Consider the following 18,863-nt stretch of genomic DNA (forward strand, 5'->3'; position numbering starts at 1 on the left):
ACTGGCATTCCCATTTCTTAAATGTAGTAACTAATACATCTCTTTTTTTTTTTCGCCATCATCTCTATCCATCATCCAGGTGCTTTCTCGGCATGCGGACCAAAATAGCAACTCGCATGCGCACATAATGTTTCCTGTTCCGCCGTCCCAAGCAAAACAAAAGTAGAATTGAAGAAAAACACTCACCACGCCACAAACACACATACAAGCACAGTGAAATCGCATTGATCACACAGGAGAGATTCTATCACGTACAGTGAACTAGTGTGCGGTGATTTTTATGGGAAACGATTTTTCGGTACCGTAAAAATGATCCCACGGAAACGACACGCTACCGGAAACTATCGTTACCGTGAAATCCTCAGGCCTGTCATAATCACACCTTGGGACAATTCAGAGCATGTTTTTGATATGTGGGAGGGAACCAGAGTACCCGGAGAAAACCCAAGCAGGGCACAGAGTAAACATGCAAATGCCATACAGGAAGGCTGGGGCCAGATTTGAACCCACTGCCTCTGCACTGTGAGGCAGAAGAGCTCAGGAGTCGCCCATCACTGGTACAGTAATTTCCATCATCAAAAACACATGGGGCTTATTTGTTTGTATTCAGTGTAAAAGATGTTGTGAGGCTTTTGGAGCAATGGAAGGCTCCTTTCAATATTGTCACTCCATGTAAAGATCAGCGGTGGTATTCACACCTCTGAAGGTCATTAAAAAGATGTTCTTGAATCAAAACCTCCTTTTAAGCCATGAGTGTTTATCCAGCTGCCATATTAGCTTCCACAGATACTAAGAATGTACCACGACTGGGTTTTTGTTCTTTGTCCAGGCCTGAAATGTGATGCTCATTGGAAAATAAAACGATTTGTAGCCAATCCCCTTGACCTTATTGATTTTCTCTCACTTTCCATCTCTATTCTCATCAGATCTTCTTAATGGAGCCCAGGAGAAGTGTGAGCTGCCCTCTTTGGATGGATTTCCTCACTGTGAGGGCAAGTTGAAGGTAAATTAAGTCCACACACAAAACAATGTTATTGACGTGTGAATTTCACTGTTGTACGAATTATAAAAAGTGAAATATCTGTAGGAATGATAACTTCATATTCCAAACCATACTGCATTCCACCTTCACTTTTGAATGTTGAACTCAAAGGGGAAATTCAAGACACTCGGATTCACAGCATGCTTTGTATTGCACACCACACACAGAACCAGACTACGCGGGTGGGCAAAATGTGCTGCACCAGTTGATGTGGGAGGGTGGACTGTCTATTCTCCCAAAATAACTTGAGATAACGAATGTGTTTAACATGTGCTGCAGTCGATCTAAATAAGTTTATATCACGCAACATACAATTTTACAAAAATTGTAAAAGTATTATTCCTGAATATTTATTTCACTTTCAACCACTCGACATGTTCAGTGGCATCAGTGCTATACATACACATATAGTTCTTATTTTTTTCTTTGTATTTTTGCCCTCTATGGACAATAAAAGCGGTATTGTGCTATGACCAAAACATAAATATAAATCTATATAAATAAAACATGAATTGGAATATTTCATATCACACACTTTTTATGCTGTGTCTTTGATTTAAAGATGACAATACGCAAAAATCTACAAAAATTGTAGAAATTGTAACATATGGGGTAAACCATGTGTTACAAACATCGTAGAAATTGCAGCACAAGGGTTACTGATACCACTTTTGCTCATCAGTTAGTATCCTTGCAGTTAGCAAATGTAGCATGAGTTGAAATGCTATGTGTAATTCCAATAATTACCTTTTTAGTCACTTTTTAAATACTTTGCCCCCGCATTGGGATTGTGTGTGCGAGCCACTACGTCTGTGACACATCTGTCGCCTCACAATTGAGCTACATTCAAACGTCAGCATTAGTTAGCCAGCTGATGGCAGACGCGCTGACTCCCGACAGCCTTTGTCATCAGTCACCAGCGTGTGCGGCGAGTGGCTAACAACCAACTGCCATGGCCATTCACCCACGGGACTCGGCCGGGGAACACGACTACTCAGCCAGCGTCTGCGATTTGCAAGTGCTCAGTAGACTCGCCACAACTGACGGACTGCCTTCCAAAGACAGCTTAATGAGTGAAAACAAATCTGCACAGTTAGCTTTCCTGCTGACAGCTTGACACTGTTGCAAGTGTTCAATTTTAAATTCATCACATTGACTTAAGTGTGTTTTTTTTTGTTATTGTTTTTACTCACTTTATTGAACACATACTCCCGAGCTACGGTAATTGTGACGATGTTTGCAGCGGTGGGTATCGTCAGTCTAGTCTATTGTCAGTGAGCTATTATTTCAGACTGACACACTATGTCTAGTCGGCGGCCAGAGCCAAACGGTGTCGAGAACGGTCTTACCGGTATGATGTCACATGCCGGTGCCGCACACCTGACATGCAGACAAAAAATAAGTGTTGTTTAACTTTCAGTCCCACAGACATCATTGACGTGTCCCATATAGTTTTTATTTCACCAATCAGCACACTGTTTTTTTTAATGTATTTTTATTTTCTTTATTTAGCTGCGTGTCCACTTGCGTGACATGAAATTGCGATTGCCACCGAGGGAAGGACTAGACCCATGTGGGTCTGCGTGAAATACTGACAGAAGCAGTAATGGTCTGACAAAATGCCCACCTCTGGTTATTTCACCAGTTTGGGTCTCTGATTGATGATGTTTTCTTCCAAAATGGTGCAGCTCATAATGAATTATTCCATTTAATTCTTATTGCACAAATGCAATTTTGCCAGAATATCATTGTTAGACTAGTGAGATAGAACATATTGAAGGAAAAAAAAATTACTTGATTTCCCCTTTAAGTTTGTATAAGATTCATACAAGTCAACAAAATGTTTTCACTCTATTTTTCTATTCAATTCCTTACTTTAGTGGATGAAGGAAATGTGGCGCTCAGACTCCTGCTATACCAATTATGGTGTCGATGGATCCACCTGTTCCTTCTTCATTTACCTCAGTGAGGTGAGTGCATACATCGCAACGATGACAGAAATGTCACAGGAGGAAGGTTTTTGAACTGAGTTAATGACCACAAATCATGCTTTGATTTTTTTTTTTTTTTTTTTTTTTACAATCTGTGCATGTTTGCCTTTCATTCAATCCTCCAGATACAAACACTCTCTGATCAGATGTTGGTTTTTATTTGTTTTGCTTTTTTGTTGGGCGCCACGGTGGGTGACTGGTTAGCACATCCGACTCAGAGTGCAGTGGTCATTGGTTCGAATCCGGACTCTGGACTTCCTGTGTGGAATTTGCATGTTCTCCCCATGCCTGTTTGGGTTTTTTCCGGGTACTGCGGTTACTCCCCTCATTTCAAAAAACATGCATTATAAGTTAATTGAACACACTAGATCACAGGTGTCAAAGTCAAGGCCCTGGGGCCAGATTTTGCCCGCCACATCAATTTATGTGGCCTGCGAAAGCAAATCAAGCATGTCAAGTTCCATGATGCTTGCTAAAGTCTGAACCAAAATTTCAAATTGTCATATGTAATCCACAATAACAGTCATTATTCTTGATTTCTGATTTTAAAACTAGTTATTCATCAATTTGTTGTTCGCTGTGTATATAATATGTGGAGGGTATTAAACATTTTGCCAAAATTCATAACGGCCCTCCAAGGGAAACCGTAACTACAATGTGGCCCGCGACAAAAATGAGTTTGACACCACTGCATTAGATTGTTCCTCTGTGTAATTGTGAGTGTGAATGGTTGTTCGTCTATTTGTGCCCTGTGATTTGCTGGTGACCAGTTCAGGATGCATCCTGCCTACTCCTCGAAGTCAGCTGGGATAGGCTCCGGTATGCCCGCGACCTTCGTGAGGATGAGCGGATTAGTGCGTGCGTGCCTGTGTGTGTGTGTGTGTGTGTGTGTGTGTGTGTGTGTGTGTGTGTGTGTGTGTGTGTGTGTGTGTGTGTGTGTGTGTGCGTGTGTTTGTGTAATTATTTTCATGTATATTACATGGTAGAAGACTGTCACATTCACTTAGTTATTGGAAGGAGGACAGGATTTTGTGATGGATGTCAGCGACGAATGATTATGTTGGTGTTTTTGTGAGTGTTGCACTTTTGAGGACTTTTACCTTCAGCACCAAGTTATCTCCATCATATTTTTTGTTAGGTGGAGAACTGGTGTCCCCATCTGCCTTGGCGGACAAAGCGCTTGAATGAAGACATGGATAGGAGAGGGCAGGTATGGCACATTGAATTATCTTTTGTGTAGAATTTTCTTTAGCTCTCTTCGTATGGTCACCTAGCGCTTTTCATATCAAAAACTAATAACTTGCATGAAGGTGAAAAGGGGTACAAAAGTACCTCTAAAAGTCTCAATGTTCATCACTCCATGGGAAGAGTAGTTGTGTAGAGCGCCGTCTGTTTCAGCCCCACCTACTCGGGCTTCGAAGCTGCTCCGTCACCACATCACCAACTTGGGATCATAGGCCACAAAGTCAGTGGCTCTCAAGTCTCAGAGGAGTGGGGCTTTAATAATTTACACTCACACAGCACGAGCTGGCATCATTGACATCGGGTTAGTTGTTACGAAGCAGCTGAGCGTTTCAATCAAGGCATGGTTATCCATTTACATTGAATGCAACTGGTATACTAACATAAAAGTTTGGCTATTCTTGGTTTGAGTGGTTGTGCCCGGAGAGTGATGGGGGGAAGATGTCACAACGTTGCTGCCTAATGCACATTGTCGCAAGTGCAATCAATCATTTAAATGTCAAGGGGAAACACAAGCGAGCTTAACAAACAAACAGAAAATGTGCATCTCATCATACAGAGGTTGCTTTTTGCAGCCCAACTGCATGTTCTGGCCTTGGCACTCTCCATGAGTTTTCTTTTACACTAAACAATTGTTAATATAATGTTTAACAAATCATTTCTTTTTATTTAAATTATTATTTATATATTTATGTATGTATTTTACACCGATCTCATTATAGTTGCAAGACAAGGACATTCATTAAAAAAAAACAAAAAAAAAACAGCAATATGAGTTCTAATATTTTTGTTTCTGTGTTTTTCGAAGCAAAAAAAGGACTGGTTAGAATACCGTTAAGGCAATAAGGTTAAGAGTCGTAGTATCGATTAAAATTTTATCATTACCTACCCCTAGATGGGAATGAAAATTCCTTCCCATGTCACACTCGAATGTGGACTGATCATGTTGTCTTCACATGAACGTGTGCAATTTTTTTTTTCACCAATCAATGAGCTAACCATGTGGGCCGCACATGGTTAGCTCATCACGGTTCAAAGATGATTCTTTGTATGACGAGTACTATTTCAACCTTGTTCTAGCCACATTAGCATCTTACAATGGCTCCATAATCTGTGTGTACCAATCCTCTTCCTATCTTTTACTCTGTCTGTCAACCCGCTACCTCATTTGCTAGTTGTTTTATATTCCTCAGGAATCAGAGAAAGTCCTAATGTATTGCTGTCATAAAATGCATTTATGTCTTTACTTTTTGTCACCTTTCTTTACAGTATGTAATGTCAAGCCTTTTCAATGAAGTCTGCACCTCACTTATAATATACATGGATATGTGTTCACATTTTTTGGGACAACATTGTTTCGCATGTGTTTAGGCGGAGATCCGGACCAGTTTTGAGGAGTTATACCGTGTGATGTCTCAACGGGAGGAGTTCCGCTGGATGATGCTGAGGATCAAACGCATGGCTGAGCCATGGGTCCATGCAATTCGATCATTGGCCGCCAAGCAGAACCTGACCAAACGGAGGAGAAAGAAGGTAACTACTGGTCCAATCTGCTGGTGGGGGGGTGGGGCAATGGTGGGGGCGGGTTGGGCTTTCAGTTTTGCAAATTATTATATTGGTGTAGCCATCTGTTCAAAGAATTGACATTGGTTCTGAGGGCTATGTTGGTCTGAAACCTTTCAGGAAAAGATTAAATTGTGATTTTCCTGACAGAAATTGGAATTTTGATTCAATTCACGTTTTTTCCCCCAAATTATGCTTCAGGGCAATATTCACTATGAATATTTACATTTAAAAATATGATAAGCTCTTATTTGAAATGATGTGCAATGTGTTAATTTTATGTAATTCATTTTTAAAAACAGCTGCATTGTTGTTTAAACTCTGGTTTTGCCCTTTGTATCTGTCTACTGGAAAAAAAACAACAGGAAAGTACAGCATTGCATATGGACTGTGGTCCACAGATTTTACAGGCATCATCTATGTATTTTGTCCTAGTGTAGTCGCCATAAATAAGGCTCGAAAAGATGGCCAACGTTTTGCAGTATCATTTCTTCCTATGTGTACTATGACTCTTTGAATGGAGGAAGGCAGTGCCTGCAGCAGGCAGGGGAGTTCGTCCAAACTGTCCGGCCATCAAGCTATGCCAAAACATCTTCCCTGATGCTTTTGATATCATTTGGGATCCAATGTCTCTGCCGTATGCCCGCATTTATACTGTTCAGCCACATTTGCTCAGAGGTTTTCATGACCCAGTGCCAACCTGACATTGTACGTTTTTGTCACCTCTATCAGGTCCTGGTGCACTTGGGTCTGCTGACGAAGGAGTCAGGCTTCAAAATAGCAGAAAATGCCTTCAGCGGCGGCCCGTTGGGTGAGTTGGTCCAGTGGAGTGATCTCATTACCACGCTTTACCTGCTTGGTCACGATGTCCGGATCTCTGCCTCCCTGGCCGAGCTCAAAGAGTAAGTACATAAAAGTACACATATGGACAAAATTGATTGTATTCTTCTGTTAGAGAAAGTGACCCACAGTTCCTGGAAAATGACTGCAATCTTCTCTCCAGGATCATGCGGCGAGTGATGGGGAATAAGTCCAGTTGCCCCACCCAGGGTGACAAGGTTGTTGAGCTCATATACATTGATATTGTGGGCCTCACCCAGTTTAAGAAAACACTTGGTCCTTCATGGGTCCACTATCAGTAAGTACTTTTTTATTCTGCATTGATAGAACAAAGGGTTAATTTTTCGTTGTCAACTCCTCACCCCGTGTCAGACCAGTATTTTTTACCCTTTCATGCACCCTGTAACCTGATAACATGATAAACTGTCCACTCTAGTCACTGCTGTCCCTTAAGGGGTTAAAAGGTACCCGGTGGCTAAAGGGTACCTGAACCAGAAAACCCCCCCAAAACAAAACAGAAAAAAAACAAAACAGACACGAAGTTTCATTGCCAAGAGGAAAAATACGACTCAGGGTCTAATACTGTAAAATAAATAATAATTTTACATGACAAATGGTTACAATCAAAAACCTCAGTGCAAGTGCTAACATTAAAATGATGCCCACAACGTGGGAAGGGTAACCCACTTTGTGTGATATGAATTAATATGTGAAAAATGTGCAACCAGTTTCAAATCAGAATCTGAATTCTTATCATGTACTGACTGTATCATAACTGTGTTATGTCCTCAATGTTCATTTTGTGAGAGTTGCTCAAACTACTGTTGGTAACTTCCTTGGGTACTTTTAACATATTTATGCCAAAAAGATGATTCTCTTTCTGATACTGATTCAGCAACAGAGTCAGCAATCATTGGTGAGAAACATAATCATGCTTTTCCGGGCAAAATTTAACACCTCTCCTGACTTCAATTTAGTGCCTGACCCTGAGTTTAGGTCTAGAGCTTAAGTCACTCACCACATGATGCTCTTATCACTGTCCATCCGCGGGCAGCCGTGACCGACAAGTATATTGGCCCGCCCCACTACTTGTGTATGAATGGCCATGTTTCCAAGTGCCTCTGTTTTGATTTCACTCGCCGTACACCTGCGCGTGTCTCTGCCGATCTTCACACAAGTATGCTGCTCGGCTCAGCTATAAATACCGGTTCTCTGAACTTTGGTTCTCTTTTCTTTTGACTGCCCACACGCCCGCTCGCTTCACTGCCTGTCAAAGTGCAGACATTTTCTTACATTTCTTGCAAGTCACAGAACTTGCCATTTGATCAAGATAATTCAGACCTACCTCCACATTGCAAGCACCAACCTTTGATAGCATCATGTGTCTTACTACAGCTCAGAAGGCAAATTATTGAGTGGCACTGAAATGTGTAACCAAAATTCATATTGTTTGTCGAATGACGAGGTACCGGTACTGTATTGGGACTAAGTGGCTCCTGCCGAACTGCGTGCTTCTTTTTATGTGCTATTTTTGTCCTGGCTTTGAAGCTGCAATTTAATGTTTTGCAGAGTTTGATTCTTATTTTTATTTCACAGGACGAATGCAAAATTAGCTTTTTAAATTGTTTGTCATTACAGTAATTAATGAATTGTTGGAGTGCCTGTCCACTAATTAAAGTGGAAGTCAAGTAAAAAATGTTCTTACAATAATATGCTTAATTCATTCCGTAAAGAAAATATGAATGAGAATATCGTGTTTAGAGTAGTGCGGGTGCATCGCATATATGATTTGAAAGCAGAGGTCACCCTATGGGCACCAAGTAGACCCCAAGGACAACATGAGTAGGCGCGGACCTGTTGTAAAAAGAGCCCACCACTGATGGGACTTTTCCTTGGATTGTTGTAGAACCGGTCATTTGAAAATGTCAACATTGGCAAAGATTTATATCAAATAATGTTTTGCATATTCATCTGTTTCCGAATTATGATGAGAAATCTTGAAACGTAAATGACTATCCTAAATTAACAATATTACAATCTTAATATTGAAGTTCATTTGAGCAAATGTATTATTTCAGAAGTATGTAACAAATTGCTCGTCCTTCACATTAATCAGTCAAGAAGCAGCTCTCAGCTTCCAAAAGGTTGCCGTTAAGAACATTTTTGACTTGACCAACTCAAGGCATTTCTTTTTCAAGTGCCCATTTCCAAAAATTTGTCTGTAAGCAAAGCGCACAGAACTTGGTCACAAATGCAAGGTGGAATTTGTGTTTGGCAATGTCAGAGCCATTTGCAACATTTGTTGAACAAATAGAGTTGTTTGAAAGTGTAAACTTGTAGGTAACTTGCAAATTTCAGTGTCTGTCTTCTTTTATTCTTCTGGTTCAGGCACACTTTAGCCACGGTACTTTTTAAAATACTGGTCTGACGCGGGGGTGGGCAATAAACGCTTGCTTTTTTTCTTCACACTCCAGGCTAGCCAATAGCAAGCCACTACATTCCCCTCTAGCTCTTTTCGTGACTTGTACCCTTCATATAAAACAACTGAAACTTAGATTTTAGTATCTACCTATGACGGGCTGGAGTGGAGACAGCGGGTCTATTTTCTGCACATACGTCACAAAGCAAAAATTCTATTTTTTTGTCCACTTGGTCCATTGCGAACTATCGGCAAGGTCTGTTTGGTTTTGTTTGAAGTGGCACTCATCAGCTCATACTGACAGCAAAAAAGCTGAAGTCAATCAGGGGGCATTGATGGCCCCTTGGTTCCTCCTGCTTGTCACCAGGTTTTGTTTCACTCTCAGATAACATAAAATACATCCTCTCCCATTGTCGTAGTCCAGCGTAATCTAAGGTCCAGATGTTGTTCACTCAGTTCTTTTCCTGGCTATTTATGTCGAAACATTCAATGGTGCAACAAATGTAGTTGAAATTCTTCTTGTAGTCGAAGCACATAAGTGTTTTCGACCATTCATTATTCCAACTGTTGTGAATGGAGCAGGAAGTTAACAGGAAACTAATTTGCCTCACACCAGCATATTGAAAGTACGTCACAGACCTGGTGTGCACAGTCTTTTTATTTTGTCAAATTAAACAAAAGGCAGTTGTCAAATTCTTTATCTTGGTCCTGAAAAAGTGCCAATTTAGAAGGATGTGGTGACATCTGTTGAAAGCCAAATTTTACAATATTCCCCCAGTATCACTTCACCACCTGCAAAGATCGTCTGCTTGGACAAATGGGAATGTGTTTTGTTCTTGTTGTGTGTTCAGTGTTGCTGATTGGTGCTCATTGTTTTCCTGACCCAGCAACGTGATATTTTCTTTTGTGTCTAAAGGATCTGGAGAGTTGTTGCTTAGTTGTAAAATGCAGCCACCGATGTGACAACAGACACGGTTTGACGTACAGAAATAGAATACTGGACAGGAAATTTGAAAGTCACGGTCTGTGCTATGTCAAAGTGAGCATTTACAGATCTTTATAATTTGCATGTTTTACATTAGCACAAGTCTCCTATATCTATGAAGAAAGCAGATTGTTTGACATTTTTTATTTTTTTCCCTTCTAAGAGATTAGGCACTCTTCGACTCAAAATGTAGTATAGTCATACCTCAGTTTTCGACCATCATCCGTTCCAGAAGGCTGTTCGAAAAGTGATTTGTTCGCGATCCGAAACTATTTTATTAGCCCATGATCAGGGGCTAATACACTATGCAGAAATAACATAAAAACAGTCAGATTTGCATAAATCATAACAAACACGTCTGCTCACAATGAACGCTACACGAGGAAGCGTCACTTCCTCGTGTAAGGAAGCCGAGAGGAGTCAAGTGGCGTATTCGGGTTTGCTCAGTTTGGTTGAAAACCGATTTTTGGTCGTAGTCAGAGGCGTAAAAATCTCGAATTTTCTGGTCAAAAATCGATTTGGTTGAGAAGAGATGTTCGAAAACCGAGGTTTGACTTTATTCTTAAACTGCTCAAGAGGCTGCCTGGCATTCTTGTTCTAGTGTATGTTTTGATCAGTTTTAAGAGCTGAGAAATTTCTTTCACAGGACTAACTAATGTATTTTTGTGAAGGCTACATATGACATGAAAGCCCCACCATAGCAGGCCACATGAACATTGATTATGGAACATGTGATCAGCACCAGCCCACCTTGGAGATTTAATTGTCTTGAAAGTGGTCTCCCTCACTGGAGCGCTTGCTGTGAACTACGGCACAGCTCGTGTGGTTGAAGGGGGGAGCAGTTGTATTTAAAAGAAGCACAACGCTCGCTCTCGCTTCCACTATACATGCGCCTCAAGCCCCGTTCACTGCTGTTAATAAATAAATAAAGTCTCATTTCTTCGTACGCAGTTGTGCTGTGACAGGCTTGAATCTGGTGGACAATTTAATGTTTGCCATGCCCTTACGCACCTGCACACCACTTATGTACACCCTTGTTGATCTCGTGCTATAGCTATACCATACAGTGCCCAAAATGTTGAACAAAGATCGACATTCCATTATTTGAAATTTTATTAATGTAGTCATCAGATGCATTGCTTCTGTGTTGTTTTAACTAGGGAATAGTTGTTCTTTTAGTTTCAAATGACTTACCTTAAGTGGAATCTCACGTTGCATTGAGGCCAACGGTAGAATCTAGGTCAGTTACTGCACACTTTGGTGTTGAAGAATAGTGTTTAAATAGTCCTTGAAGCAAATATCCCGAACGCTGGATGGGTGCAGAGACTGTAGATATAAGCTCGAGCAGGCCTTGGACGGTTCATAACGTATAACCGCCCCCATGGGTCTGTTTGGCTCAGAGTTCATTATAACACAATACGTCCATGGTGAAACTGCATGTTTTGTAGCAACAGCATTGTAGACTTCTGGTGAACACATCTGCAAAGTAACGTTGGTTTGGAATAAAATAAAACAGTCCCAAGTAAAATCCCACACTTGTGATCACCGCGCAATGATTACCTGCCAAGTCTTGCGGCAGAAGCTTAGTGTCCTGTGACGCTCCTAAAGGGACAGTAACGGGACTAATGTTGATGTATTTGAAGCATCTTTTGTTATTGATCCAGGTTCGTTGATATCGGGCCGGTGAATGTGATGTCATGCATCTCTACCTTTTAGTGTATTTATTTTCACTTGTTCTGTACAGGACCCAGCTCAACCCTGAAAAATAAAAGTAGAATAAAATGGATGAGTCGATGGATATTTTGTCCCACTCCTTCCTGAGCCATTTGTAGTGTTGGGGTTCACATACAGGAGTTCTCCCACAGCAGACCCGGACTCATTTTCAGTCACTGTCCAAATCACAATGGCCCTGTCCATGTTACTAGGTGTGGTCACCTCTTGGAGCCCTAGAACCCAGAACAGGTTAAGCGGCATAGACAATTGGGTGTCGCATATCTTTTGCCTTGGTTGCACACTAAAACTTGTTTGTCACACCACAGGTGCATGTTGAGGGTGCTGGATTCCTTTGGAACAGAACCGGAGTTCAATCACGCCCATTATGCCCAGTCCAAAGGTCACAAGACACCCTGGGGGAAGTGGAATCTCAATCCTCAGCAGTTTAACACCATGTTTCGTAAGTCAAGAGAGAGCAACATGCTCCAAAGTCTTCAACACGAGTGCTTTTGATAATCATCTAAATGGCTTAATGAAGGCTGGTGTGAATGCAGAAAAAAAACAGTGTACATAATGAACAAAAGTGCACTGAACGTTTGTTTCGTTTTTGCTGAGACAGTGGGCCTGACATTTCAGAGGCAGAATGTAGAATGACACGAGCCTTCCTACCTAGTTGATCTTTAATTACTCATCAGGTTCACTATTCAGTCATTTAAAATTAGGTCAAGTTTTTGGCACATGCGCCACAGATTGAATTGGTGTTATGAGTGCCATCTTAATTAAAACAACTTTTTTGTTTTTACAATTAAAAAAAAAATTGCTCTCTAGAGGAGTTTCAAGAGTATGGCTGCAGCTATTGAACATTTTGGTGTTCGGATATCCTAACGAAAATTCTATAAATAAAATCAGATTTTTATTTAAAGATACAGAAGACAAAAACTTAATGAACAGCCATTTTTTTTTTTTTTTTTTTTTTTTAGATAATCAGTATTTTATATTTAATTTGAAATTGTGCATATATCAATGTTTTCCTCTGTGGAAACATTGAATTTGGATAAATCTCTCGGTCAATGAGATGAAGTGACATCAGAAGCACAGTAGCAATTTTGCCAGCTAAAACAACACACTTGAATAAGCCTCGTTTATTGAAAAGTGGTCAGTAGGATCGGCAAATGTGTCAAGCTGTCAGCATCAAAGTGTCCAGAGTCATTTAGGTCTATTAAGTTGAGCGCTGCCTGCATTTTGCGCTGCCAGCGGCTAGCGCTGCTAGCGAGGCTGGAGCGGCTAGCACTAAACGGCGACAACTAGCACCCTTAATTAGCAATTGATCAGTATTTCAGGACAACACTGTGTTGTTCCCATCGGTAGCAACAATTTGTGATGGCAATAAACGCTCCAAACAGTCTGGTAGACGAGTCAAGTTTGCCTTTACACCGGGGCACGCTGCCGGAAACAACTTCAAAATAACAGCATGCCAAGCCATTGATGCCCATATTTTATTTAGTAAAGTAATTTTTATTTGGAAGTTGGCCTTCTTACCACGTTGGTGGCGTGTCACTGTAATGTGTCGCATGAACAATTGTCGTTGTGGTTTTCTTGACTTCTTCCTCCTGACAGTCTCCATGTAAATAAGCGGGTATTCAAAGCAGAAAAAAATGCCTCAGGCATTTTTTTTTAATCAATGTACCGGTACTTAAATTACTTGAGGATGCGTTTCAGCTCTACTTGAGAGTTCCGTTGATTTTAATCTTGAGGATTTTATCAAGGTCATTGACTGACTTTGTTTGGCAGTGCTCTTGGTCATTGTAATGTGTGGCTCGAAGGTCAAGTCTTAGTTAAACAACTATTCTCAACACGGGTAGGACACTTAAAATATCCTTTATTTGTCCCACACTGGGGAAATTTCCAGTCTACAGCAGCAAAATTGGGGGGTAGAAGAAGAAGAACAAAGTGTTTGCATGCACAAAAATAAATGTTTCAGAGAGAGCTGTACACAGTTCAATTAAGTGCAATATAAATATAGATATAGATAAGGTGGCTGTGCTTGCATGCACCTTTAGTAGTCCAACTACAAAGTAGGGACGGGCGGACAAAATTCAATATCTGGGTATTCCTGACAGATACAGTATCTCCAATGACATGATAACGATACTACTATGGTTGCAGTGAAAACTAAGCAAAATATTCATTCAAAATGATGTCGAAAGTGCAACTTTTTCAGTTATAACTCACTGCCAGTCAACAACATTAACAAATTCAGCAATAAATAAAAAAAGCACAAAATGCGCATGAATTTCAGGCGTTAATGGATGCTGGGTGTCTGCTGCTTTTCAGTCTTGTCCGTGCGTGCGTGCGTGCGTGGTGCATTTGTGCCTGTGGTGTGTGTGTGTGTGTGTGTGTGTGTGTGTGTCTCTGTGTGTCTGTGTGTGTGTGTGTGTGTGTGTGTGTCTGTGTGTGCGTATATTTGGCATTTTTCCCATCTTTCTGTTTGCCCCTCTTCCTGTTGCCCGCATCTTATTTTTTTATATTGCTTGAATGCTTCATGTCAAGATATCTAAATAATCATGATAAATCGACCAGCCCTACTGAAGGACAAAGATCATTTCACAACGTGGACAGGTTTTGCAGCCGAGTGTGAAGCGGTTGGGATGAAAATCACCACCTCCAAATCTGAAACAATGGTCCTCAGTCGGAAAAACGTGTAGTGCCCTCTCTGGGCCGGGGAGGAGATCTTGCCCCAAGTGGAGGCGTTTACTTGCCCCAAGGGGAGGTGTTTAAGTATCTTGGGGTCTTGTTCACAAGTGAGGGCAGGAGGGAGCGAGAGATCGACAGGTGGAGCATCTGCTGTGATGCGGACTTTGTATCAGTCTGTCGTGGTAAAGAAGGAGCTGAGCCAAAGGGCGAAACTCTCAATTTACCGGTCGATCTACATTCCAACCCTCATCTATGGTCATGAGCTATGGGTCGTGACCGAAAGAACGAGATCCCGGACACAAGCGGCCGCAATGAGTTTTCTCCGCAGGGCGTCCAGGCGCTCCCTTAGAGATAAGGTGAGAAGCTCGGTCCTTTGGGATGGGCTCAGAGTCGAGCCGCTTCTCCTCCACATCGACAGGAGCCAGATGAGGTGGCTCGGGCATCTGATTAGAATGCCTCCGGGAGGAGACCCCGGGGACAACCCAGGACATGCTGGAGAGACTATGTCACCCAGCTGGCCTGGGAACGCCTCAGGATCCCCCGGGGAGAGCTGGAAGAAGTGGCTGGGGAGAGGGAAGTCTGGGCTTCCCTGCTAAAACTGCTGCCCCCGTGACCCGACCCCGGATAAGCGGTAGAAGATGGATGGATGGAGATGGAGATATATATATATGGCCTGCTAAAAAATAACATTTATTACTGTACTGATTTATTTATTTTGTTGAATACTTGTACATCTTGATTTAATCCAAGTTGTTTCCTAAACTCCTTCGGTGGGAATGCATTTAGTTTACAACATACTTCAACTTCACTGTCCAACATCAAATCAGATTACTTTTCCCTTTCCCTTCATCATCTTAAAAAAATGGTTCATGTGTGTAGGGGTGGGGGGGTATTGTGTATTGAATAATTCCAGTGAAGCTGAACATAGCACTAGTTTGTGTTATCTTTGAAGCCTTGGCTGTGAGATTTCTCAGGCTGACACGGCCTCCGACGATTAGATTATGCCACTCGTAGACATTCATTAACAGAAAGCAAATTTGTAAGTGACAACCAGTGAATACAGAACATGAATGACTACAGTTGCCCTGAAAATTATTCAACCCCCATTGCAAGTTGTTTTTCATTTGCATACCTGCAGTATTTTGCAATGAACCAACAAAACATGAAAACTCAGCTAATAATAACACAGCCAATCATTCCCAGTCCTTATCTGCTGAAACTTTGTACATTTGCCAAATGTTGATTTACAATACTGCTAAATAATGTTTAATATAAATGTATTATTCATTGGTGTTGTGCATTCACAGATTTTCACTTGCACGTGGCAAATGTATTTCTTGGTAGATTTGGCAAATAAACTGAATGCTGGCAACATTTCACATCAGCCCACAACTCCAGAAAGCTTAGATGTAAATTGATCTCTCAGAAACGGGAACCAAATTGGATTGTGGCATGAAGCAGGAGTATCTAAATTACAGCCCAGGTGCCTTTTGCTGCCGGCATCCATTTTTTCTTGCAACCTGTGACTTACAGTAAAGACACGGCCCACAATGCTGTTTATAAAAAAAAATTGTCTGCTACTTTAAACATGTGGGTGTTGAGAAGGGGCTCTGTTGAGACACCGACATTCCTTGTGTGTGCCCTGCCCCTGATTACTACCACCACTACTCCTAATATTTGTTCAGGATTAGTGCTGAACTAATGTCTCAACAAACGAGCAGCAAGTTGAGACATTGGTTTATCACTGTACCTGAACAATGAATCCAGCAAATATGAAATAAATCAATGAGTTAATATACAAATAAATACAGTCATTAAATCGTGGCAACAAGACATTTTATTTTGAAAATAACCTTGATCCGGTCAATCACTTCTATAGAAATAACCACAACTCTGGTTGTGAGAATTATACCAATGATCAATTTCATGTAAATATAAAAATGGAAAATGCACTGTCAGTCATATACTTTTAACAGCAGAATTCTCCATGAAAACGTATAATATTGAAGTAAAATAAATGAATTCCAAACAATAGCCATATCAGAAACTTGACTTGACAGTGAGAAAATATGAGACGTAGAAATGGATGGCTACGAATTGTTTACACTGAACCGGATGAACAGGAAAGGTGGTGTCGCAATGTATATTGACAGAACTTTGAGATGTACTGGCATTCAAAGTTTAACATACTCAACAAACAATGTAATGGAATGTTTAACAGTCTAAATACATATTTAAAAAAATGCATGATGTTATTACAAGTGTCTAAAGAACTTGAGGATATTGTTTTGATATTTTTGCTGAGAAACTAGTCGTGACTTTAAAAAAGTATTTTATGGGGATTTCAATGTTGATTTATGGCCCCCAAAAAACAACTGACTTTATTAATACAGTGCATAGTAATTGTCTTTTTCCTGTAATTATGAAACCTAGCTCAATAACAATAGATTGAGCCGCTTTAGTAGATAACATTCACAAATGAAATGTATCATAAAATAATGGACTTCTCATAAATGATATAAGTAATCACTTGATTATCATTGCAATTTTCCAAAGTTCATTCATTCATTCATTTTCCGAACCACTTGATCCTCACGAGGGTCGCGGGGGGCGCTTGGAGCCCATCCCAGCCGACATCGGGCAGTAGGCGGGGGACACCCTGAACTGGTTGCCAGCCAATCGCAGGGCACACAGAGACGAACAACCATCCACGCTCACATTCACACCTAGGGACAATTTAGAGTGTTCAATCAGCCTACCATGCATGTTTTTGGAATGTGGGAGGAAACCGGAGTACCCGGAGAAAACCCAAGCAGGCCCGGGGAGAACATGCAAACTCCACATAGGGAGGCCGGAGCTGGAATCGAACTCGGCACCTCTGCACTGTGAAGTCGACGCGCTCACCACTGGACTACCGGGCCGCCATTTTCCAAAGTTATATTGATTAAAAAGGGAAACAAAGCTATACATCTGAAATAAGAACAAGAACACAATGCACTGTCACTGCCTGAAAGAAGGATCGGGGGGGGGGGGGGGGGATGCTCCCAGATCTGCTCAGATGAAGAGCCCAGTCGTAAATGTCAAACATTTCTGTCCACCGTAATTTCACGATATGATAAACATTGCCCAACAAGAACAGAGACGACATCATCACAGTTGCTCGGGGCTCAGGTAATGACCAATCCTGGCTGAGACCCCTGAGCAAATGTGAGGTCATTTTCGGTTGACGGAAAGCGGCAAAATGGCCGCCCTCTGAGATGGCTAAAAATGGGTCGATTTTGCTTCTCAACTCATATTCCACAAACTAAATATGAATTAAAATGTAGTGGTTAGACAAGTGAAGGCACATCAAACATATTGGAAATAACATTTTGGGGTTGACTACCCCTTTAAAAAAAAAAAGAGAGAGACAAGAACTAAAATATGTGTGTCTGTTAAGTGTTAATTCGGGGAATGAAGTGAAAAGGTGTGAATCACTTGCTGTGCTCAAAAGAAGCTTAAAAAATATAGCCTTACAAAAATATAAATATGAATAATATACAGTACACGTGTCTAATTACTGTTATACAAGCGTAGTTCATTGATGAGATTATCAGTACACATATCGAAAAGCTTTACTTTGTTTTCGTAACTATGGCAAGTACATGGATATTTGAAAGAGTTCACAAGCCATGCTCATCTGCCTTCATAAAGGCAAGCGACTCATAAACCGACACTCCAACTGACAATTGTTTGACAAATCAAAGCCACAGACAGATCTTCTTATTTACTTTTAGCTTCGGCGCTGTAACCGCCACACACGACACCAAGTTCCTGAAATCACATGGCAGAGCAGATAAAAGGCTCCACTGTGCGTAGTATTGGTTGGATATCCAAATGGGGAGGGGAATTTAAAGGCATCAAACTGAACTAAATCTGATCTGGAAGAGAATGCACGCCACCCTGGTGTAATCACGTGCAGACGGCCTTTCACCGGGGTTTTAACACTTGTATGGCACCCTGCCCAGAGAGAGAGCATGCCGTATCACCGTACGTCATAGTCAACAAGTCCAGACAGGAAAGTATAACAGGCTGCTGTTGTTTTCAAACAGGCAGCCTGACAGTTTACCTTTTTGAGAAATTGCCAAAAACACAATTTTACAAGTGAAATAGAAACATGTTTCAAAGCTCAAAGCATCACATGTACTTATCTCATGGATGTCAGCCGAGATAAATACAAGACATACTTTCTTTGTTGTTTGTTTAGAGCAGATGTAGATCATCAACATGATGCAACTGCTTTGTGCTCAGTAGTTCCCATCGTTATTCATATTTTCTCTGTGGGCGAAGGAGCAAAATAAACATTGGCTACAAGCGCACCGTCCGGCACGCAAC

General features: G+C 41.2%; 1 protein-coding gene across 1 annotated transcript in view; it reads left to right on the forward strand.

Moving 5' to 3' along the window:
* mgat5 (alpha-1,6-mannosylglycoprotein 6-beta-N-acetylglucosaminyltransferase) overlaps positions 1-18,863 on the forward strand; it is a 65,677-nt gene that overhangs the window by 20,847 nt on the left and 25,967 nt on the right. The window contains exons 4-9 of the mRNA XM_019868490.1: positions 2,923-3,012; positions 4,172-4,243; positions 5,647-5,808; positions 6,571-6,740; positions 6,842-6,976; positions 12,122-12,255. Of these exons, the coding sequence (XP_019724049.1) occupies positions 2,923-3,012; positions 4,172-4,243; positions 5,647-5,808; positions 6,571-6,740; positions 6,842-6,976; positions 12,122-12,255 (763 nt within the window). The remainder of the gene's footprint in view (positions 1-2,922; positions 3,013-4,171; positions 4,244-5,646; positions 5,809-6,570; positions 6,741-6,841; positions 6,977-12,121; positions 12,256-18,863) is intronic.

Source organism: Hippocampus comes, unplaced genomic scaffold (assembly GCF_001891065.2).
Source record: "Hippocampus comes isolate QL1 unplaced genomic scaffold, H_comes_QL1_v1.1 scaffold41, whole genome shotgun sequence".
Taxonomy (NCBI): Eukaryota; Metazoa; Chordata; class Actinopteri; order Syngnathiformes; family Syngnathidae; genus Hippocampus; species Hippocampus comes.